This window comes from Nelusetta ayraudi, unplaced genomic scaffold (assembly GCF_046127955.1).
Source record: "Nelusetta ayraudi isolate G7.1 ecotype Tasmania unplaced genomic scaffold, CSIRO-AGI_Nayr_v1 ptg000120l, whole genome shotgun sequence".
Classification (NCBI taxonomy): domain Eukaryota; kingdom Metazoa; phylum Chordata; class Actinopteri; order Tetraodontiformes; family Monacanthidae; genus Nelusetta; species Nelusetta ayraudi.
In genome coordinates, this window is record NW_027466170.1 from 419,732 (window position 1) to 442,824 (window position 23,093).

Sequence of the window (23,093 nt, forward strand, 5' to 3'; positions counted from 1 at the left end):
GTGTCAGCCACGACAGTCCCTGCACATCCAGAGCCTTGAGGTACTCGGGGCGGATCTCATCCACCCCCGGAGCTTTGCCACCAAGGAGTTTCCTGACTGCCTCGGTGACTTCGGCTCGGGTAATGGACAAGTCCTCCCCCGGGTCCCCCGCCTCTGCTTCCTCCGCGGAAGACGTGATGGCAGGATTAAGGAGATCCTCGAAGTATTCCTTCCACCGCCGGACAACATCCCCAGTCGAAGTCAACAGCTCCCCGCCTGCACCATAAACAGTGTCGGTGGCGAACTGCTTCCCCCTCCTGAGGCGCCGAACGGTTTGCCAGAACTTCTTCGAGGCCGACCGAAAGTCCTCCTCCATGGCCTCCCCGAACTCCTCCCAAGCCCGAGTTTTTGCCTCCACTACCGCCCGAGCTGCAGCACGCTTGGCCTGCCGGTACGTGTCAGCTGCTTCCGGGGTCCCACGAGCCAACATGGCTCGATAGGACTCCTTCTTCAGCTTGACGGCATCCCTTACTTCCGGTGTCCACCACCGGGTTCGGGGGTTACCGCCACGACAGGCACCGGAGACCTTACGACCACAACTACGAGCAGCCGCGTTAACAATAGAGGTGGAGAACATGGTCCATTCGGACTCAATGTCTCCGACCTCCCCCGGGATCTGGGAGAAGCTCTCCCGGAGGTGGGAGTTGAAGACCGTCCTGACAGAGGGCTCAACCAGACGTTCCCAGCAGACCCTCACAATACGTTTGGGCCTGCCAGGTCTTTCCGGTCTCCTCCCCCGCCAGCGGATCCTGCTCACCACCAGGTAGTGATCAGTTGACAGCTCAGCCCCTCTCTTCACCCGAGTGTCCAAAACACAGGGACGGAGGTCAGACGACACGACCACAAAGTCGATCATCGACCTCCGCCCCAGGGCATCCTGATGCCAAGTGCACCGGTGGACACCCCTGTGTTCGAACATGGTGTTCGTCACGGACAAACTGTGACTAGCACAGAAGTCCAGCAACAAAACACCGTTCGGGTTCAGATCGGGGAGGCCGTTCCTCCCAATCACGCCTCTCCAGGTCACACTGTCGCTGCCCACATGTGCGTTGAAGTCCCCCAGCAGAACAACGGAGTCCCCAGTCGGAGCACCATCCAGCACCCCTCCCAAGGACTCCAAGAAGGCCGGGTACTCAACACTGCCATTCGGGCCATAGGCCGAAATGACAGTGAGAGACCTGTCCCCAACCCGAAGGCGCAGGGACGCGACCCTCTCGTTCACCGGGGTAAACTCCAACACGTGACGGCTAAGCTGTGGGGCAATAAGCACGCCCACCCCAGCCCGCCGCCGCTCACCGCGGGCAACGCCAGAAAAATGGAGAGTCCAGCCCCTCTCGAGGAGCTGGGTTCCAGAGCCCATGCTGTGCGTGGAGGTGAGCCCGACTATATCTAGCCGGTACCTCTCGACCTCCTGCACCAGCTCGAGCTCCTTCCCCCCCAGCGAGGTGACATTCCATGTCCCTACAGCCAGGGGCTGTTTCCGAGGCCCGGGCTGTCGAGGCCCTCCGCCTCGACCGCCGCCCGAACCACACTGCACCCGACCCCTACGGTTTCCTCTGTTGGTGGTGAGCCCACAGGAGGTGGGACCCGCGTCGCTCCTTCGGGCTGGGCCCGGCCGGGCCCCGCGGGCGAAGGCCCGGCCGCCAGGCGCTCGCATACGAGCCCCAACCCCGGGCCTGGCTCCAGGGTGGGGCCCCGGTTGCGCCATACCGGGCGACGTCACGGTCCTCTTTTTGATTTGCTTCATAGGGGTTTCTGAGCTGCTCTTAGTCTGTCCCGTCACCCAGGACCTGTTTGCCTTGGGAGACCCTACCAGGGGCATAAAGCCCCAGGCAACATAGCTCCTGGGATCATTCGGGCACTCAAACTCCCCCACCACGATAAGGTGGCAGCCCAGGGGGGAGTTCTATTTTTTCTTCAACTCAAAATGCACTCTTTTCACCCCCTTTTTTTTGTCCATTGGTCAACTGCAATCAAAAAAATTAAGTCATTTTCTATTTCTGCACGCACTTCTGTTGTGGAGAGTGTATCTCTGAGGCTGTTTGTGTGTTATTGCGCTCTGCAGTTATGTAACTCTGTGACCTGCAGAAGCCACAGGAGGCAGGCAGGCAGGCATGGAGGGAGATGTATACAACTGGTGTAAAGGTGAACCGTAGCAAAGAAAAGGAAATGAGCTGTACTTTCAAGCCTTTGATGTCTATGTTGAAGAAAAGCCCTGATCATGACTAAATCTGAACCTATTTTTCTCAGGTCAACCGGATGCATCCTTCACACTCGCTTATGCCCACTGCCATCCCTGACATCGCTGCAAGGAAGCTGCTGGCGGATGGTTCCTGATTACATTTATACATATAAATGAAGGCTGCACACGGGTGTTCAGTAGCAGCCAATTAGCTGTGCACTGACAGGGCTCCATTTTTCACATCCTGAAACTCTATTCAATCATGGTTTCTGCCAGAAGGCTTTAAACTTTAAAGACTCTTAGTAATTATGGAGAAGAACTGCAGTACTTTGCTTGTTGCGTCAAGTGAAATGACCAGGTTTATAATTTGCAATGGATGTAATCGCAGGTAATTGTTCTGCTAATGTGTTCCACACACTGCAAGTTAAGTTACAGGGATAAGGGGACTGGTGTGTTAAAGAGCATGCATGGGCTGCAGTGATAGAGTTCAGCTCAAATAGAATCAGAATCAGCTTCATTGGCCATGTTTGTGCATGCCAAACAGGGAATCTGACTCCGGCTTTTCTCTATCTCACTACTTGGGTTAAAAAACAAAACAACAGGATAAGTAAAACGTAAAGGGTAAACACTGTGCAACTGAAGTCTACAATAAACAATGTGCAGCTCGGTGGAGGAGTAAAATAAGAATATATATACAAGTATACATAATATATATGAATTATATATAGATATATAGATATATAGAGAGAGATATACAAGTACTCATTAAATGTACCTGAATAAAAAAATACATACAAGTCTACATATGTATACACTGTGACAGTAAACAGAAAGAAACGGGTGCAGCAGTCGAGGTAGAAATGTTCAGAGTAGTGCAAATATACATCCAACCAGTGACAAACACTGACTTCCTCTTAGAGCACCAGCAAAACAATGTCACTGTTTTATTCTACTGCTGCTCATCTTTTAATTTAGATCCTGCCCAAACTCTTTTGGATGAAATTTGTCATTTGTTTGCATAAGCTGTCAGAAGAAAGTGTAGTTTGCCAATTTGGAATCAATACTGTCCACCTATTCTATCTATTGTATTATCTATGGATTGTTTACGGTCTTTGTGCTCCCTTTAACACCCACTTAGAGGATATCTGGTTAGGTAACCATCATCGCAAATGCTGCTCAAAGTGCCATGGGGGTTTAAGACCACCCACACTCATGAGTCACTGTCGTCCAGGTACCGCTCACTCGAACGAGGTGAATGAAATGTGTGTGTGTCCATGGAAGGGTTTTAATAAGAGTGTGTGTGTGTGTGGGGGGGGGGGGGGGGGTACCCATTTGTGTTACTGTCAGTGCTTCAGACTGAAGACCTAAAAAAAAAAAAAAACCTAAGGAGGAGGGGTTCCTAAAGGGATTCCCAATTCACTAATCAGACAAAGCCAGCCTCAGAGACCCATAAAAGAAAGAGGGCTGGACGTGACAGACGTGGTTGCCACTTCAGCGCAATGGGAACTGGACGTGCTGGAGATGGAGCAGGCTGGCAGACGGACGAAGTGTTGCTAATTAGAGTGCCACCTCAGTGTGGGGGACGTGTAGCTGACACTTGGGGTAAAAATAAATAAATAAATAAAACTGGCACCGAAGTTGCCCGTCGGAGTCCAGATTTCTGCTCTAAACGCCTCGGAGGAGGCTGATGGCGTGTAAACAGAAACATGGTGTTGTGGCTACCGGCCCATCTGTGTGTGTGCGCGCGAGCGCGCGTGCCTCCAGAACTCATGACGAAATGCGATGATGAGCAAACTTGGCACGGAGCGCAGCTTCATTCATTCCAGGCACGATGGGCTGTTACAAAAATGTTTCGAGTGTGACTCATGAGGGGCTCGCCTTGCGAGCCTTTGTCGCGTATTTAAGCCCATGATGCAACCTAAATGCCCTTTTTTTTTTCTTTTTTAACATGTGCGAATAAGCACTCTACCGTTGTATGACTTTAAAAGAGCCATGACTCATTCTTAACAACTGTTGTAACTCAGATTTTGCCTGCGAGGTGACATAATAGAGCCGTGCCAAGTCAGCACACAGTCCTCCCCCCCCCCCCCCCCGCGTATAGAAGCAGTTTCACTGCAGCGCTGGTCGGCGTTAGCTATACGCTACATCGAAAGCAGTGCAGTGCAATGCAGTGCAATGCGGTGACCCGACAACGTCAGGAGACCGACGTTTTAGCCACAGGTGCCGAACTATCCGGCCGTCACATGACTCGCTAACTTCGATATTGGGTCTTTAGGCAGCAACGTTGTATGTCCCAGGCTACATCGGCTAACGATTGAACGCGCTCTTTGTAAAGAGCTACATGTGTGAACCATCGCTTCCGGTGATATTTCCGTCTCCATCTTTTTTCCATTTATGTAATTTCAACACTCGACACCTTGTTTTGGCCCGAGACGTGGAGTCGGCGTCGCTCTGGCAGCCCGGTCTCACGCCGCTTTCTACACACAACATGGGATTCCACGTGCGGCGGAAGGCTTGTTTATGTAAAACGACGGACAGGTCCCTGGGCCAATGAGCGCCCGTTATATAAATTTCGTCATATTCGCCATGGAAACCCGTACTTTTCAGCGAATCGAAAAGGGCCGGAGGCGGAGTCTGAATTGAGGTCGCGAGCCGAAATCGCTGATAGGCCGGCTGGCCAGAGCCGGAGAGAGCCGGGGTGGAACCTACTGACTACTGTGTCAGGCAGTCCGAGGCACAGCTCCATTGAGGAATACCGGACCATTTAACTGAATGTTTTACTCGATTTTCGACTTCACTTTTGCTCGACACGCAGGACTGTCGGACAGACTATTTTTCTTGCTCGACGTAAAGGTAGGTTTTTTCCTTTTATTCGCACTCGTAGTTGTAACTAAAAGGAAAACCCGGTCGAAAAAAATAAATTGCATAACGAATCCGATGTGCGCATGCGCGGATCTTCTGCTTGCTCTACTTTTTGTACTTTCATAACATAAAACGGCCGTTTCGGGGGTTTCTAATCACTCACATCGAAAGAAACGTGTTGTCTTTAATGATGTGGCCCCTCGGCACTGAAGTAGCTGCCGTCGTTTGGTAGTTTTTTGAGCGATATACCGACTTTTACATAACTGTGTCAGTGTACCGTGCAGTGGATTGCAGGTCAACGTGTGTGTGGATTCTCAATAGCAGGTCAATGGGAGCCGGATGGGGGAAGGGGAATTTGTTCCCGTTTCTTAAACATTTACAGCGAAAATCTTCAAACCAATTTTGAATTTCACTCACTGTAGCTCACGTGTGTGTCGAACAAGGCGTCATTTAAAACTCAATTCACGATTATTAAAACGAGATGTTTGCCAGTTTTCCATGACAATTGTTCCTCCTTAGCGTTTGGTAACATTTCGTTTTATGTTCAGATTATGTTCAAAATGGTAGGTTTATTACAATCTGTCTTCTATATATCTGCCGAAATTTAACTAATTAGACATGACTGTAAAATAAATTAGATTTTGTGAAATATATTTTCAGGTTTTTACACACATGTACATGGTGTACTGTACATCTACCAACCACAATGTACTGTAAATGTAAGGGCCATTGGTTAATCTGTCAAATGTAACGTTAACTATACATGGATACTACAGCCTTAATTTGAATCTTTCTCTGCTGATCTGCCCCTCCCCTCTCTCCCCCCCTCCCTTTTGATTATTATTGGAAATGTCTCTTGGTAAATGTGGCTTACATTTCTATTTGAGGACCCCTACCCAGGTCACAAAGTAGCAGAGGTGTTTCTCTGGTACAATAGACTGATTAACTCCTGCTCACACGTTTCAGCAGCACAGCTGACATCACTTTACGTAACAACACTTGTATGATACAAATTCCACTTTCCTGGTGTCAGCTTATTTCAAGTTTGGCGACCGGACCTGTTGTTGTTTGGCGAGACTTTCAGAAAATCATGTTGTCCTCAAAAATGTTAAGTGGAATGCATTGACGTAACCATTTCCCTCCATTTTACTGAGTACTGTTTAGCCTCAGAATAAAACACTCCCTTGTTGTCTTCTATTCAAGCGAGGCTCTCATGTTTTGCCCTATGATGGCTTAAATTAGGCAGGTGATCACTCAAACTGATTCCTCGCCTGTCTGCAAACGCTCGCTCACACTATGCGTTTTGTATAAATGTGTGCCATTAGTGCCTTTGATTTCCATTTAATATTTCCCTGTGGTAGAATTACAAGTCCAGGCATGTGGTTTCATAAGACAAGGCGATGGCCGCTTGCTCTCTGCTGCGCTGCAGCCACATCCATGTGACTGGAGCAGCATTGTATAATGCATGGGATCTGTGCTAGTGTGCTGGGTGTATCTGGGCTCTTGCTCAAACGAGACTCAGCTGGCGGCACTGAGAGTGTTCATTTCCATGACGAGTCTCTTCAGCTCCGTTCACAGGCATGCTTCTGCCCTTCACTTGTAGCCCCTGCAGTTTGGAAGACAGACGGAGGGAGTTGTATGGGTTTTGTTTTTGTTTTTTGTTCGCCGAGGGTTCCTAAAGTGTTGCTCCTGTAGACGGTGACCTCTGGTAAGATTGTATTGTATCTCAAGTACATGGCATGAGGAGTCTGCTCGCACAATGGCGCTTTAAAGGGATTTCTTCAAATGCTTGAAAGCTGTTATTTTGCTGTTTGTATTAACCTCATATTGTTATTCAACACTGTTGTGAGAATTGTGCTGATGGACTTTTAATTTTGCTGTAGTACATGGGATTTAACTGGGGGAGGGCGGGAGAAACATTGTTTTAATGAGACAAATTTTGATATTTTCTGTTTAGCAATGATTTAATTGTGGTTACCTGGCTTTAAAATCATCATGCAGCAGGTTCTTTATGAGATTTTGTTCATGAATATGCTTACTTGTGATGAAATGCTGGTTATGATAAGAACAGTTGTGTATATATAATGTTCACTGAGCAGTAAGGTGCTTCTCCTCAGTATTTATTTTCTATTTGTGAAAGCCAGCAAGTCCCAGTGACATGGTTATGAATCTTACCCTCTCCCGATTGGCTGGAGTCACTCTAACCTCTTGTCACTGCCGCTCCTTCCTGATTGGCCGTCCAGGGCAGCCAATAGTGTGGCCTTTGTGTCTCGGCCAGCGCTCCGCTGCACTTTGGGAGTGGGTCATATCCGAAGGTAGCCCTGGTTGGGTGGGTGGCTGGAAAGTCTGCGCAGATTCTTTTTTTTTCTTCTTTTTTAGGAGACATTCATAAAGTATGAGAACTATTCGCTCATTCAGGAGTTATGTACAAACAAAACGGCTTATGTAAAGAGTGAGGAATGGACAAGCTGCTGATTTTGCAGTCTTACATAAATAGCAGCCACTTGATCGTGAGAAGAAGAAAAGTGGCGCTTAAATATTTTGCATTTTGCCTCCGAAACCAAAGGCAGAAGTTCCCATTATGGCCATAATCGATTTAAATGGCCCTAAATACTGAGTGGCGCTCTGTCTCGCGTGGAGGGTGAATGAGGAAGTGGGGCCAACATAAAGTCTGTTATTTTTTCGAATGTATTGCAAAATAGAACACAGACTGTTTTAGTCTTCATATTCATTTGGGAAGTCTGTAATTGTGGTTTACCACACACGGGCACAGTGCAACCCGTGTTTACATTTTGAATACTCATGACTGTACTGAGCAGATGTTGTCAAGGCACTTCCTGTATGACAATATGACAAAACAATATTTTGATGCAAGGTAAATGCTGTTGGGTTTTTTTCGGGGTCCACATTTTTGTTTTGTTATGTTTGCTGATTGAGGGGCACAATGCACTTATGTAAGGATGGTCTTCATTTGATTTAGATTGAATTGAATATACAGCCCATGAATTGACACAACTGTTTAACCTCACTAACAAACTAAAAATCCCACCTGGGCCGTAGGCTTTTTTTTCAGATCGGTCCTGATGATTTGTGAAGGGTGATGGTGCCTGTGATGTGCCTGCAGAGCAGTGCTTTCATCTACACACACACACACACACACACGCGCACGCACGGGCGCGCACGCCTTTCACGTGTAAGAAGCTCTTTTGAAATCGAACTGGATCGCGCCGACCAAGGGCTTAAGTCCATCCCAGAAAGGGCGCAAAGCGGCCTATTTACTTCACAGGCCATTTGAGTTGTGGACCTTCTCTGCGCTGGCCCGAACAAGATCATTTCTCTCTGCCACGATGCCCTTTGCTTTCATCATTGACTTTTGCGAGATCCAAGGCTCCACCGGAGTGAGCCGATCAAAATGCAGCACCGTGCTTAAAATGGATGGTTGCACTTCATTCCTATTGATTGCTTCTTATTTTAGGACCGTCTCTCTTTACCATTGATGTCCTGTCCATTGAAGTGAACTGTACTGTAAAGGTTTTGGATTTATTTTTTATCTTATTTTTTGTTTGTTTTTTTTTCTTTTAGATCGCATCCCTCATTCCCAAGGCATCCGTTGAATTTGAACTCCAGCGCTTTGTGCCTCGCTGCTTTGCCATGTGGAAAGTGGCCTAAAATTCTGCCTCTCGCGTTTCCAACCATCCCATGACTGAGGACAGCGACCCAAAGCGCTACCTGTTCCCGGCCCTGGACAGACGCAAGCGGAACCGAGAGAGAGTCGGCTTCCGGGTAGAGGAGGAGCAGCACTCCCACTGCAGCACCATCAGACAACTACGCCGCATGGCCAGCAGCTACAGCCAAGACTGCCGAGGGCAGGACGGGGCGGAGCTGGAGACGGAGTTGGGGCTGGCCTCCGAGGGCAGCGACATCAGCCAGGAGCATCCCGTCTCCCCGCACCAAGACATGCAGCGGCCGCGCTCGCCCCTGCACGAGGACGTAGAGATGGGCGGCAGCGGGACCGAGTCGCCCGGCAATGAGTCGCACGGCAACGACTCGCACGGCAACGAGTCTGTGGGCAGCTCCAACGGCAACGAGAAGGACTCTGCTCTGATGGAGTCGTCGGGCAGCAACAAAAGGTGAGGGGACGCACGCCTCAACGCCACTGGGCCGCGGCTAAAGCAATAAAGTTTGTCGCCTCGCCGCGGGCGGGGGAGGGGGAGGGGTCTGGGAATGAATGGGGACCATCTAGGTCACGGAAGTCGGCTCCATTAAACGTAAAGGATGGGACATTTTCTGCCATATGAGTCATTGTCGGCGGTCTGACTCACCCTTCAAGAGTCCCCTCAATAATCTTATTCCCAATTATTCAACTCACCGTGAAAGGCCAGCAACTGGCAGCCACTTGAAAGTGTCAATTTTGAAAAAGTTTCTCCATTAAGCAGTTCAGGTTGGGAATAATTTGTCTTGTCTTCAGAAGTAGTAATTGCCAAATTTTCAACAACAATACAAATCATGTATGGATTTATATTGTTATTGATATATGATCGTCCGTTACCGTTCTAACGTAACAGAGCTGCAACTGTGATGCCTTTGCCACTAAGGTAACCGTGTTACAGTACGCCGGCTAGTTGGCAAACAACAGATGCAGGTAGTTATCGGACTCTTCCAAGGATTTGATTTGAGAAAAATAAAAGTCGGAAAATAATCTTGAAAGTCAGCGGTGACCATTGAAGGACATCGGCTGTTCAGATAATCGACGCCTGTTTCCACGGGGCGACGCAAAACAGTCTGTACACCGAGTCTTTTGTCGCTTGTGCCACGTGCCACATAGCCGAGACAAATTTAGCCATCGGTTCCCGTAGCTGCGGGAATGAACGGCGTATCGGCACACCACTTGTCTCATGACATAACGGTCAAGAGAAAAGGCCCGAGGACAAATCCTGGAGGAGCTCCCTGATGCAGGAGCGTGCTCTCACAGCGGTAGCCGCTCTTTATAGCCATCTGTAGTGTAGGAGCTGAATCTAATAACCCAATAGGTCCTCTGGGGCTGAAGAGGACCCACAACACGGGGCTTTTTTTGCTGCCAACTCAATTCCTGATGGTGCTGCTTGCAGGAATGTTCCGACAGAATGAGCTTGGCAGCTTAGCGCACACACTTGAGGCACGCGAAACGCGCGCTTGGACAGTCTGCAAAGGAAGGCACCGGGCGCAGACTCCAGTTTACAAGCACCGAGATTGTGGCCCACTTGAGAGGATCTTCAAACATTTTCGTGACCGTTTCATCTCGTTCCCAGTGTTGGATAAAAGATTGCCAGGCTGTTCTTGGAAAACAAAAACAAGAAGATAGAAAAGGGCATCTGACTGATAAGGATAAGCAGCCAATAAAATGGGGGCATCTCTAATCAGAGGTTGAGGCTGAGCTCCTAGTCTTAATCAACAATGACGGGACGCATTTCTCATTGCAGTTGGGTTGCATTTTATGTTTAAATAAAATGCAACCCAAGGGAAAAAAAAAAACTCAATTGTTATCCAGCAACACAAAAATCATATTACACTGATATTGGAACCGTTATTGTAGTTAAATTGTTTTGTTTTTTTATATTTATATATATCTTTTGTTTGTAGTTTGAGCCAGAAGAAAAGATAAAGTTGAAGGGTGACTGCTGGCTTGTCTTATTGCCTGCAGACCTTGTGTTTGTGTCCTTGACTCACTTAGCTGTGTTGTGTCTGAACATTTGTAGTGGAGCTCTAACTGTTCTGTCAAAAGCACGCACTTAAGGGTCTCCCTGACCGTCGTCATTGACCTGGCATGTTGTGTTTTTTTTTATCTCTCCTTCTCTCTCACAGCTCCAACTCTCACAGCTCCTCGCCGCCGAGCAGCTCCAACGCTTTCAGCCTGGTGAGCTCCGAGCAGGACAACCCGTCCACCAGCGGCTGCAGGTTAGTGTGTGACCAACACCCTCCAGTCCAGCCCTCGGTCTTCTGCACAGATGGAGTTTCACAACAAACTGGCTTAAAAAGGCCCTCTGATCAAAATGTTTTGGGCGTTTTGTCGGTTATATAATGTAAAAATAGGTCACAATGGACCCTCAGCATTATTTAAGGGTTAAGTCATGTCTTACACATTTTTTGTGTAAGACATGGGTTCTCAGTAAAAATCGCTGCTCATCAATTAATCGTCACGCCGTGAAGTCGTCCTCCAAGTCTTACTTCCCATTTGTGAACGCTCTCTGTGGGCCCACGTGCATGTGTGAGAACGCTTCAGTTTCAGCACTGCTGGACCCTGGCGCACTAGCTTGGCCGTCTCCTCGCATGCAAAGCACCAAATCCTGCCGTAAACCGTCAGCATTTGGACTCTTGCGTGCCGTTAGCGACGCCACCTGCTGCTCTGCGTACTTGGAGAGCAGCGCTTCCCAGAATGTCACAGCAACGCTGGTGAGACCGAGTCACCCCCTCTCATGCACGTGTATCCGTCTCATGTACGCCCTGCAGCAGCGAGCAGTCCGCCAAGGCGAAGACACGGAAGGAGCTTTTCAAGACCCTGAAGGAGCTCAAGATGAACCTGCCGCCGGAGAAGAGGAGCAAGGGCAAGTCCAGCACCATCAACACGCTCAAGTATGCACTGCGGTGCGTCAAGCAGGTGAAAGGTAAGCGCCGACCGGCCAAACTTCCTCTGGCGTTGGCCTTTAACAAGGGCGAAGGCCAGAGCGGGAAAACTTGACGCCGTCTTCAACTCGCTATTGATGACCAGTGACGCAACTTGTCTTTTGCCCGCCAGCCAACGAGGAATACTACCAGATGCTGATGGTCAACGACAGCCAGCCGCCAGGCTTCGACGTGTCCTCCTACACCATCGAAGAAATCAACAGCATCACCTCCGAGTACACGCTGAAGAATACTGTAAGTACCGCTCGTCTAACTGGAGATGCATTTTCATCACCGACTGCTCCTGAAAAAATTGCAAGATGTTGCACCCCAGTGTTTATTCTTATGCTAATTTTCTTTATTATATGGACAATAATGACAATAAGGAATGTACACGAAAGAGGATTAGGGCCACAAAAAGAGAAAAAAAATATATTACAGGAAGGAGATTTTTATGTAAGTTTTCATTTCGAGTTTTAAGTTGAGATGGTGGATTAACCCCGTTACCCACAGTTAAAAGTAAACATGCCGAAAACGGGTCTTTCCCACAAGGTTCACCCACAGTAATCAGGAAACTGGCCAAAACGGAAGTACTCTACTAGACTTGCGCGCAGAGCCTTGCGACTCATCTTTTTTACGTCAACTTTGTTCTCGAAAATTCGACTTTAATCTGGAAACTTGGGAGAAAAAAAAACGTTTTATCACATCCACTTTGTTATGTAGTTTTTGTCCAAGTTTGTTTAGAATCCTCAGCACCGGATACTTTATCTTTTTTCAAACCTGTTTTCTTTTTTTTTTTCTTCCTTTTTCCTTTTTGGACCAGCAGGACATATTTGCGGTGGCCGTCTCCCTCATCACCGGCAAGATTGTTTACATCTCGGACCAGGCCGCGTCCATCCTGAACTGCAAGCGCGAGGTCTTCACCAACAGCAAGTTTGTGGAGTTCCTGACACCCCAGGACGTCAGCGTGTTCTACAGCTTCACCACGCCCTACCGCCTGCCGTCATGGAGCATGTGCACGGGAGCAGGTACCTGCCAATTCACTTCTCCAACCCGCAATTAGAATTGCATTCGTCGCACCAGCGTTCGCTCACTCGGCGGCCGGGACAGGAAACGTGAGGCTGGGCACCTGCGCATCCACCCCTCACACGTTCGCCCGCGCAAACGCATGCCGATGCACACATGGCACATTTTCTCATTAGCGCGCTCGGCGTCACGCAATATGGTTCGCGAGACGCTCGCCTGCCAAACGTATGTTTGAACACGTTTGTCGCACCTCTCAGGCCGAGGGCCTCCTGTTGTCCCTTCCGATCTCTTTAAATCATCATTTCCAACGTTGGCGCCGAATTTTTTATTTTTTTTTTCCCCGTGACGATTCGATGTCTGGATAACTGTCTGTCTTCGACTGCATGTATTTAAGGCCTCCCAGAAGCACCTTGTGGTCGTTTTCTTTTCATAACAACGGTAGTTTGGACAGCGTTATACAATATTTATATAACCGTTGCGGTGTGACACGTGGAGAAGAAGCAGTCTTCCATATTTTCACGCAAATGCACCAGGCCGCACCCTGAGCACCTCCCAGATTCCTTGGAAGCCGCCGGGGATTAGAGCGAGTGGCGCCACGGGCAGAGTGGATCTCTTAGAAAATGGAACGAACAGTAACGGCAGCAACACTTGGGCTTTCAAAGGGCCAGTTAGTGAGCATGAAGCCATGACAATGCTGCTTCTAACGCTAATGTTCTCCCATTCATCTCCCCTGCTGCATCTTTTCTTCCCCTCAATCGCTTCTCCCTCTTAGCTCTCCTATGATGCCGATTTTTGCATCATCTGCTAAATCACTTTAAGGCCCTCAAACATTAGGCGAGTGGTAATTGATCAAATTGAACATCCTGTTGCAGGAATTCTCTCCGACTATCGCGCCCTCAATTTCCCTCTGTTGACTTGTTGTCTGCTGGAGGGCCACCGATCTTCATATCCATATTAGTCATAGTTTTATGTAAACTTCCTGTGGGCTATTGTGAGTTCAGCTGCTTTTAGGCAATGCTACTCTCACAGGGATTAGATCTTTATTTCATAATCAATGAGTCACCACTTGCAGTCTGGTTTTTTTTTTTGTTTGTTTTTTCAAACGGCATCTTCTTCGTGCTGTGGCTGCAAAATGGAAATCCTCAAACATCAGTTGCATAAATTTACTCAACTATAATTACACCTCCCTCGCTCCTCCTGTGCATGAGAGGAAGACTCGTCCGTGAATATCGGTGACTAACAGTCGGTTTGGAGGTAATCAGCCGTCTGTGCTTGGTCTTAAACTCATTCCGCCCTCTTCCCGTCTCCCCCACAGAGTCGTCTCCCACGGAGTGCATCCAGGAGAAATCCTTCTTCTGCCGCATCAGGTGAGCCACGGGCCTGGCCAGCCCCTTAGCCGCTTAGGTTGGCGGGAGAGCTCTGAACTCTACTTACACCTAGTGGCCAGATGGGGTGCTGCACCTCCGGCCTGTTGCTTATGTAAAATAATGTGATCACGTTGCAGCATTTGCAGTCAATTACTTGCATTCCTTTTTATCGTGGTGTTTTGTTTTTTACCTGCAGCCATGTTTATATTGAGATTTCAAATTAAAAGCTCATTTTAGATCTGCTATGACAATTTTGAGCTTTTTTTTAAAAAAAATATATAATTTTGTAATGAAGCTATTAAACCCAGTTGGAGAGGTTGTTGATTGTAGATCTTTAAAACTCAATCATTTTCACCAATGAAAATTAGAACCTTTGCTTCCTCTTGTGTGTGTTCCAGTGGCGGGAAGGAGCGGGAGGGAGATATCCAGTACTATCCTTTCCGCATGACGCCCTACCTGATGAAAGTCCAGGACGCTGAGCTGTCTGAGGAGCAGTTCTGCTGCCTCCTGCTGGCCGAGAGGGTGCACTCTGGATATGAAGGTGAGGCTGGAGACCTCACTGACTGTGTGCGTGTCAGAATCTAAATTCCTGAAAGTTCTGTTGTGTAGCATAAAACAGTATGTACACCTATTGTAATGCGTTCACTTGTAAAGGTTCAGCACTTCATTACGACACTGTTAGTAAGTTATAGTTCAAGGATTACTGTGAGAACCTGAGGATTTCAGATTGGGGTGATAAATTGATGATTTGTCAAAGCATGATGATTTTTATTGTGTGTATTTTTTTTTTCATATATATATATTTTTTTTTTCTTTTCTGTGTTTCACAGCACCAAGAATCCCTTCTGACAAGCGCATCTTCACCACCACACACACTCCCAACTGTGTGTTCCAGGACGTAGATGAGAGGTGAGGAAACGGGGACTCCAGTGTGTTTTCAGCTCATTAGGCTTCCTTGAATGTCGCGAATGATCCCTGGTTAGATTGAGTAGGAAACCCGAGTTGTATTGTCGTGCCTTTAACATTACCTTAAACCACCTCTAGGGCCGTTCCTCTGCTGGGCTACCTCCCCCAAGACCTGATCGGCACCCCCGTGCTACTTAACCTGCACCCGAGTGACCGACCCCTGATGCTGGCTGTGCATCGGAAGAGTAAGAACTCCTTCTCTTTTACCTCCATCACCCTGGTGCCTTGTGTTCAACGCCCTGTTTGACTGACACGCGCCGCTCCGCCAACAGTTCTGCAGTACGCCGGCCAGCCGTTCGACCACTCCTCCATTCGATTCTGCGCCAGGAACGGCGAGTACGTCATGGTGGACAGCAGCTGGTCCAGCTTTGTCAACCCCTGGAGCCGCAAGGTCTCCTTCGTCATCGGCAGGCACAAAGTCAGGATGTGAGTGCGCCAATCGCATCAGTTTTGCAAGCAGATGTCAGGATGTCAGGCAGGCTCGGTGACACGTCTGCCTGTTGTCTCAGGGGTCCCGTGAACGAAGATGTCTTTGCCGCGGCACCGTACCACGGCGGGAAGATCGTGGACTCGGACATACAGGAAATCAGCGAGCAGATTCACAGGCTGCTGCTTCAGGTATGGACACACACTTGACTGTGGCAAAAAAAGGTGTGAATCCTTGCACCGTTTGTGTATTGATCGTCTGCTACTTTTTTTTTTCCCCCCCCCGCAGCCGATCCACAACATGGGCTCCAGCGGTTACGGCAGCAACGGTTCCCACGAGCAGCAGGTCAGCATCAGCTCGTCCAGCGAGAGCAACGGCAACCCGGGGAAGACGGCCGAGGAGACGGCCAAGGCCAAACCCCCCAGGACCTTCCAAGAGATCTGTAAAGGCGTCCACATGTTGAAGAACCAAGACTCCCTGCGCTCGCCGCCTCCTTCGCCCTCGCCGTCACCGTCCAAGCCGGAGGTGAAGAAGAGCTCTGACGGTGAGTCCAGTTTGGCTGTTTGAACCCTACAGAAGCTGCAGACTAGAAAGTGAGAAAGAAAGTGAGACAAAATGATTATTTTTAAAAAAAAAATAAAAGGTAAAGTATTTGTAAAGTTTTTTTGTTGTTTTTGTTTTGTTTTATTCATGTCTTTTCCTCCTCTTAACTCCACCAGCCGGTCAAGCTCAGAAGAGCCCGGCGGTGCGCCTGAAGGACTCAGCAGCCTCTCTGCAGGCCAGAGACGGAAATGCAGCCAGCAATGACGACTTCCCCTGCAAAGACCACACGGTTCCCTCCTATCAGCAGATCAGCTGCCTCGACAGCGTCATCAGGTAACACCTGGGGTCCGAGTTTACCGCCTGGGAAAGATTCAGTCGTGTCGGGTGCCAAGTGATGCTCAGTTGTCGGGGTTTTTTTTTTTTAATCTTCAGGTATCTAGAAAGTTGCAACATCCCCATCACGGTGAAGAGGAAGTACCAGGTCTCCTCCAACACCACCTCCTCCAACTCTGATGATGATAAGAAGGGCTCCGACGACGGCATGCAAGTCACTCAAGTCACTAACACAGGTGAAGCATCTTTATTTTTTACCTTTTATCCTAAGGATATATCACAAATACTGCCGCGTGCAGAGGTCTTCATTGTACTGTTTGGCTGATCTGTATCAAGGTTGGCGCCACCCGCTGGTTTGCAGCAGCTAACGGTCAGGTTTTCTCTTTTCCTCTCCTGCTCAGGCGCTCTGATGCTCGATGCCCAGCCGGGTCTTTCAAACACAAAAGGCCCAAAGAAGACGCCACCCAGAACGGCTGCCGTGGCCGGGGGACCCCTGGCGCCCCTCACCCTGCCCAGCAAGGCCGAGAGTGTGGTGTCCATCACCTCGCAGTGCAGCTACAGCAGCACCATCGTGCACGTCGGAGACAAGAAGCCTCAGCCGGATTCTGGTGAGGGAAAGGTCTCCTTTAGTCTAACCTTTCTTTACAACCGTGGCCTTTCTAACCTCTGGCTTTTCCTCAACAGAAATAATCGAGGATGTGGCGGAGAGCCCCGCCCCTCCCGCCCAGCCCGTCAGCGTGGTGTCGCCGCCCAGCCAGGAGAAGGAGGCCTACAAGCGCCTTGGGCTGACCAAGCAGGTGCTGGCGGCGCACACCCAGAAGGAGGAGCAGGCCTTCCTGACACGCTGCCGGGAGCTGCTCAGCACCAGGACCCTGCAGAAGGACAGCTCCACACAGGGCCACAAGCAGAAGGGCTCGGCCGCCGCTGAAGGTAACCCATGTCCTGAAGCATGTGTATATAGACGCTACCATTTAACGATGCAAGTTTGAGTTTAAGTTCTTTCTAGTTTGTTTCTTTGCGTGACCTGGTTTTCTCGGCCCCTCCCAGAATCCGCCGGGCAGCTGCGTGGCGCCGCCAAGCTGGGCACCCCCAGGCCCGAGACGACCGCCAAGAAGGGCCTGCGCAGCAGGAAGTCCAAGAAGCCGCGCATGAAGCACCCGGACTCGTCAGACAGCACCGTGTCCAACCGCAAGCCCCGCCCCCCCCTGCAGGGCCTCAACCAGACCTCGTGGTCGCCGTCGGAGGCGTCGCAGTCGGCGTTCAACGTCTCCTACCCGGCCATGGTGCCCGCCTACCCGCTCTACCCGTCGCCCGCGGCCGCCCCGGCCCATGCGCCCTTGTCGGACCCCTCCCTGGCTGCCACGGGATACGTGGACGGCCAGAGCGTCCAGGCCCCGCCTCCCGCCGCTGCCGCCGCTCCCTTCCCGGCGCCCATCGTGACACCCGTGTGGGCGCTGGTGCTGCCCAACTACGTCTTACCGCCGGTGGGACAGGTGGGCCACCTGGGCCAGCTGCCGGCCGCCCCCAGACTGCCGGCCTTCTTCGGCGAGCAAGCGCAGGTGCAGCCGGCGTTTGCCGCCCAGCAGCCCTTCCTGCCGGCGCAGACGGCGTTCACCATGCAGACGCAGCCGGCCTTCGCCAGCACACCGCCCTTCAACGTGCAGACGCCGTTCCAGGCCGCCCAGACGCCGTTTGTGCCGCAGCAGCCGTTCCAGGCCGCCCAGACGCCATTCCAGGCCGCCCAGACGCCGTTTGTGCCGCAGCAGCCATTCCAGGCCGCCCAGACGCCGTTTGTGCCGCAGCAGCCATTCCAGGCCGCCCAGCCGGCCTTCACCGCCCAGCCGTCCTTCCCGGTGCAGACTCAGTTCGTGGCCCAGGCGCCCTACCCGGCGCAGCCCTTCCCCTACAGCCTCGCCGCCTCGCCGGACAAATCTGGAGCCGTGGAGGGCGCCGCCTCGCGCTCCTCCACGCCGGCCTCCGCCGCCAGGGAGCCCACCACGTCGCCGCCCCTCTTCGAGTCGCGCTGCAGCTCGCCACTGCAGCTCAACCTGCTGAGCATGGAGGAAGGCCACCGCTCGGTGGAGCGGCAGGACAGCGCGGTGCTCTCCGCTGGAGGCCAGGGCAACGGCGGCATGCCGGCTGGGCCAGCGGGAGCAGCCGGGGAGAAGAGCCGAGGATCAGCAGAGAACCACCAACAGGTCAGAGAGACTATCACTGTCTAATGTTTCTAGATTTTGATCATTTAAGCTTTATTTAGCCAGGAGGAGATTTGACTTTAAGAGCCTCGACAGACCTTGGCAGCAGCAAAATATAAAACACAAGTTACAATTTACACAGATAAAATGCAAACAAATAAAGTAGAAAATATATTTATTTATTTTTTTTTTTATAAAAAGTAAGCAAGCAGGTTACAAAAACAAGCTCATGTAGTGGAGTCAGCCTCAAGTAGTTTCATTTTAGACTTTTAGTCCACATAGAAATTAAGTTTCCAGTCATTATTCAGCATTGAGTTCACAGCAGCACTCTGACTGAGCATTACTGAGCAGTGGGTTTCTGTCTTGCGCCGCAGGTGGAGTCTCCAGGAGAGGGCACTCACAGCGACAGTAACTCCTCGTCCTGCGACCTGCTGGACCTGCTGCGGGAGCAGGAGGACTCTCACTCATGCACCGGCTCCGCCACCTTTTGCTCCATGGGCTCTGGCTCCGGCTCCGGCTCCGGCTCCGGCTCGGGTTCGGGCTCCGGCTCCGGCAGCGGGATGTCGGCCAGTCGAGCCTCTGGCAGCAGAGCAGGTCGGCACCACGCCAGGGAATTAACACATTTACAATCGGTTTATAATGAAAATGTACTTATTTCCCTTTTGTGCAATTTTGGAATGCGTGCAGGGAGCAGCAACACCAGCAAATACTTTGGCAGCGTGGACTCCCTGGAGCACGACCTCAAGGCAGAGGCCAAAATCAAGACGAGAGGCGAGGGAAGCTCCAGCGGCAGCCAGTCCTCGCAGAGGGAGGGCGACCACTTCATCAAGTACGCCCTCCAGGAGCCCCTCTGGCTGCTGATGGCCAACACCGACGACAAAGTCATGATGACCTATGAGATGCCACCCAGGTGAGACGGCGACAAGAGTTTAGGATTTCATCTCAGACTAATAGGAAATGACCGACTCGGCCTAATGCAGCTCCACTTCCTGTTTCCTGCCCCTTCAGGGACATTCAGAAGGTTCTGAGGGAGGACAAGGAGCGACTGAGACAGATGCAGAAGAGCCAGCCTCACTTCACCTCGGACCAGCGGCGAGAGCTGGTGGAGCAACACCCGTGGATGAGGAGGGGGGGTCTCCCCGCCGCCATCAACGTCAAGGTCAGAGACGCAGACGCAGCTGAAGCATCAGTTTATCCCCCCCCCCCAAAAAAAAAACCTGTTAAACTCCTGCACCGTTGTAGTTTCACAGATGCCATGTTGTGCAAAAGTCACTTCGATGTTTCATAAGAAATAATGTCTCCTGCTTCTTCCTGCAATACAAGCGTCATTCAGCAGAAAGATAGAGAATTCGGAAGCAAAGATCTAAAGAAAGATTATATTATAATGTTGTAGGACTTTTAATCATTTGTCATCTGCACCCAAACTGGCCTCATCTGTGGATGTTTGACATTGCCTTTGTGTGTCCGTCCAGGAGTGTTTGTACTGCCAAGATGCAGTGGCGGCTCCCCCGGAGGAGGACATGCCGGACATGGACATGGGTGACATGGGGGAGGAGCTCAGTCAAGAAAGCCAAAACACCCAGAGCCAATCAGCGGAGCCTCAACTGGACAGCAGCTCCTGAAACAAACCAAGCACACGCACACGCACGCACACACACACTCACTACCACAACCCACCAGCAGGGGGGGACACTCACCCAGCTACAGACCCCTTGACAAGTCGCACAACATGAACTCAAAGCAGGACGATCTGTCGCCATGTTGCTGTTGTGTTACAAAGGACGTGTGCTGCTTGTGTGCGTGTGTGTGTGTGTGTGTGTTCGACTCGTTGGCAGTGGCCAGTACCACCACCTGAAGGTCTTGTTGTGGCGCGTCCCTCTCCTCCCAGCGTGTGGACCACTCCCTGTCTTGCTTCAGACATACACCCAACACTTGTGGACATACACACACTTTGCCTCGTTAATGTTTTGAATTCAATGTGCGGATGGTGAACTCCTAGATCTATTTTTACTTTTTTTTATTTCAGAGCTTTATAGCGAAATGCACAGAGAAAATTTTAAAAGGAAAAAAATATATACCTGCCGAAATACAACTATATACATACACAGTCTGATTGTTGATGAAACAATTGGAATATTTTATTTATGAAGATGTCCTGCATTCTTGTTCATACTAGTTTCTCCTTTTTTTGTTTTTCAGTATGGGTCCCGTTGAATCCTCTTAACATCCCATAATTGTGCTTTGGTTTCTTGTTTGTTGTTGTTTTGTTTTTGTTTTTTCTCATTTGAAACAATGTAGAAACGTTGTGGTGCTCCTCAGATGATGAATTCCAGGCTTAAGACAAAACAAAAACAACTGCGGCGTCCACCTCTTCTATCGCAGGCGATCTGATTCTATCTTATGCGTTTCTGCCCGAGTTCTCTCAATCCAGGCACTCGGAACGCCAACCAGAATAACAGAAGATTGAGATATCGTATGAACTATAGTGACAATCCCTAACTTAACGTAAGAGACTCGTTTCTTTGAGTCAATCTTTTATTTTTTTAAAGACAGTTTATCTAAAGTAGGGTTTTGTTTTTTTTTTAAAGCTCAAGCCAAATCTATTCTATGAAAAGACTTAACAGGCATTGACAATTAACTGAACAGGATACTTTATTCACTTTGTTGCAGCATAGACATTAACTCTGGAGTGTTCTGGGTGACTATCCACCTTAAACCAGCACAGGTGCTATCAATCGGGGTTGGCAAAACATCATGGATGCATTTAAAGTCCCATCGTACACGGTGGATTCCCACAGAGCAGCTTTGCACAACAACTGGTTATCAAAAAGAAACTCCATGGGTCTCCAGAAAACTCCAAAGTTACTCTTTTTAAAGAGTTATGAATACAAAAGCAGAAGTTTGGGATTTTCTTGATCAAACGTTTATAATGATGCGTCCCCAGAAGGCGATGCCATCATGTCCACATATACATATATGTATAACAGAAGGGTGATTTTTAAAGAATGTCTCATTGTTTTTCAGTCAATATGCAGCAAGTCTACCAAGCAATGTAACTCAGACTAAATCCCTTCTGTCGAATTCTATTGTTAGTCTATTTATGCAAAAAAAAAAAACAACGTGTTTCCACATCACAAAGTTTTTGTGCTTTGCGTCCTTTCTCCCTCATGTACAGCAACCATCCCTGACCCGAATCTTTTTTGTAATTTCTTTTATTTCATTTTATTTTGTAACGCTTTTGGTCGAGCGCCATCCTCTCAACAGGAGCGTCAACGGTAGAAAAACGCATCACGGTTGTGAAACCAATTTTACATTTTGTAGCAACGAAGGGGACCACATCACCTCAGTGACCTTCTGGATGACGCCACACAAGCGCACACAAGTGTGTGTGTGTGTGTGTGTTTGTGTGTCAGTCTCCCATCCCGTCACTCAACCAACCCTCAAGTATTACGCAAACTGTGGCGCACGTCGTGGTCTCGGTGAACTTTGCTCGACGCGTGCCAGGTACAAACTCTGGTGCTACAGCAGAGAAACTGTCGGGCTTGTGAATAGAGCAGCGTGGACCAAGAGCATCTCTCTGGCTTTGATTGTGTTCATGCATTTTACTTTTTTGCTTTGTATCTTTTTTTCTTTTTTTTTTTTTCCATTTCGTTTTTCTGCATCTCGTTGAATTTTTTTAATGTTTGTTTTTTTTTTTGTGACGGACTATACCTCTCCTGACATACCAGGTCGTGTTGCTGTTAGCCGAACAGAGCTGGTGCACACAAGGGCAAATCGCAATGGCTGTAGGGTCGAATAACTCCCGAGTTTGCGGTGAGCGCCTCTTCTTTTTTTCTTTTTTTTTCTTTCCAATCATTGTCTTTGTCTGTTTGCGCCGATGAATGAATGAATACACAGAAACTCCTGCCGCGGTGACGGTTCCTCTCACGTCTTTAGCTGTGCAAAATATCTCAAGCTGCTCTGGCGAAGCTCACCGGTGCGTATTTAAGATACTAGAATGTGGTTCGTTTGAGGGAAGAAAAAAAATGTAACCGTGGATTCTAAAGTGGGAAAAAAAAAAAAAAAAAAACTTGTCTGAATGGTTAAAGTAGGACGACGCTCCGCTTTCTGTTTCTCAGCCTTTCTGTTTTGGTGAAGGAAGGAATTCCACTGTGGAGGGCTTTGTAACACCGCCGGTCTGTAAATGCATACACGTGGTTACAGCACATGATGATGTGTACAGACATGTAAATTTTGTTCAATGCCACTGTATGAGTCTGGTATATGATTTTTTTTTTTTTTTGTAGGTGAAAAGTGTTTGGAAAGAAAATGTTGTAATAAAATTACAGAAATATGACTTGAGTGGCTCAAGCTGTTGCTTTTTTTAAATAAATGAAAAAAAGAACTAATATAGCAGATCTTATTTGCATCAATATTTGAAGTTTTAGTTGCAAAATTGCACCTCACTGTACCTCCGAAACGCTAAATGGACCGTAGGTGTGAGTGCAAATGGTGACTTGTCCAGGATGTCACCT

The 23,093-nt window shown here is 49.2% G+C and overlaps 1 protein-coding gene across 2 annotated transcripts; it reads left to right on the plus strand.

Moving 5' to 3' along the window:
- Positions 1-4,910: 4,910 nt before the first annotated feature.
- Positions 4,911-22,915, plus strand: LOC142904049 (period circadian protein homolog 2-like). 2 transcript variants are annotated; one of them, XM_076050010.1, is made up of 22 exons: positions 4,911-5,074; positions 8,666-9,213; positions 10,925-11,017; positions 11,570-11,724; positions 11,856-11,977; positions 12,546-12,750; positions 14,064-14,115; positions 14,514-14,656; positions 14,946-15,024; positions 15,160-15,266; positions 15,354-15,507; positions 15,591-15,699; positions 15,797-16,052; positions 16,228-16,384; positions 16,484-16,620; positions 16,786-16,992; positions 17,069-17,314; positions 17,432-18,582; positions 18,954-19,173; positions 19,267-19,489; positions 19,588-19,738; positions 20,052-22,915. In XM_076050010.1, the coding sequence occupies exons 2-22, from the start codon at positions 8,783-8,785 to the stop codon at positions 20,199-20,201; spliced, it is 4,548 nt and encodes a 1,515-aa protein (XP_075906125.1). In that variant the 5' UTR covers positions 4,911-5,074; positions 8,666-8,782; the 3' UTR covers positions 20,202-22,915. The 2 variants fall into 2 exon arrangements, with proteins under 2 accessions (XP_075906125.1, XP_075906126.1); XM_076050011.1 differs by having other exon boundaries at positions 4,912-5,074; positions 12,549-12,750.
- Positions 22,916-23,093: the final 178 nt, after the last annotated feature.

Excerpts from the sequence above, each read along its gene's own strand:
- LOC142904049 (XM_076050010.1), top strand. The coding sequence starts at position 8,783 with ATGACTGAGGACAGCGACCCAAAGCGCTACCTGTTCCCGGCCCTGGAC. Across the intron at positions 18,583-18,953 it reads CAGCAGAGAACCACCAACAG|GTGGAGTCTCCAGGAGAGGG; the intron begins GTCAGAGAGACT and ends CTTGCGCCGCAG. Across the intron at positions 19,490-19,587 it reads ACCTATGAGATGCCACCCAG|GGACATTCAGAAGGTTCTGA; the intron begins GTGAGACGGCGA and ends CTGCCCCTTCAG.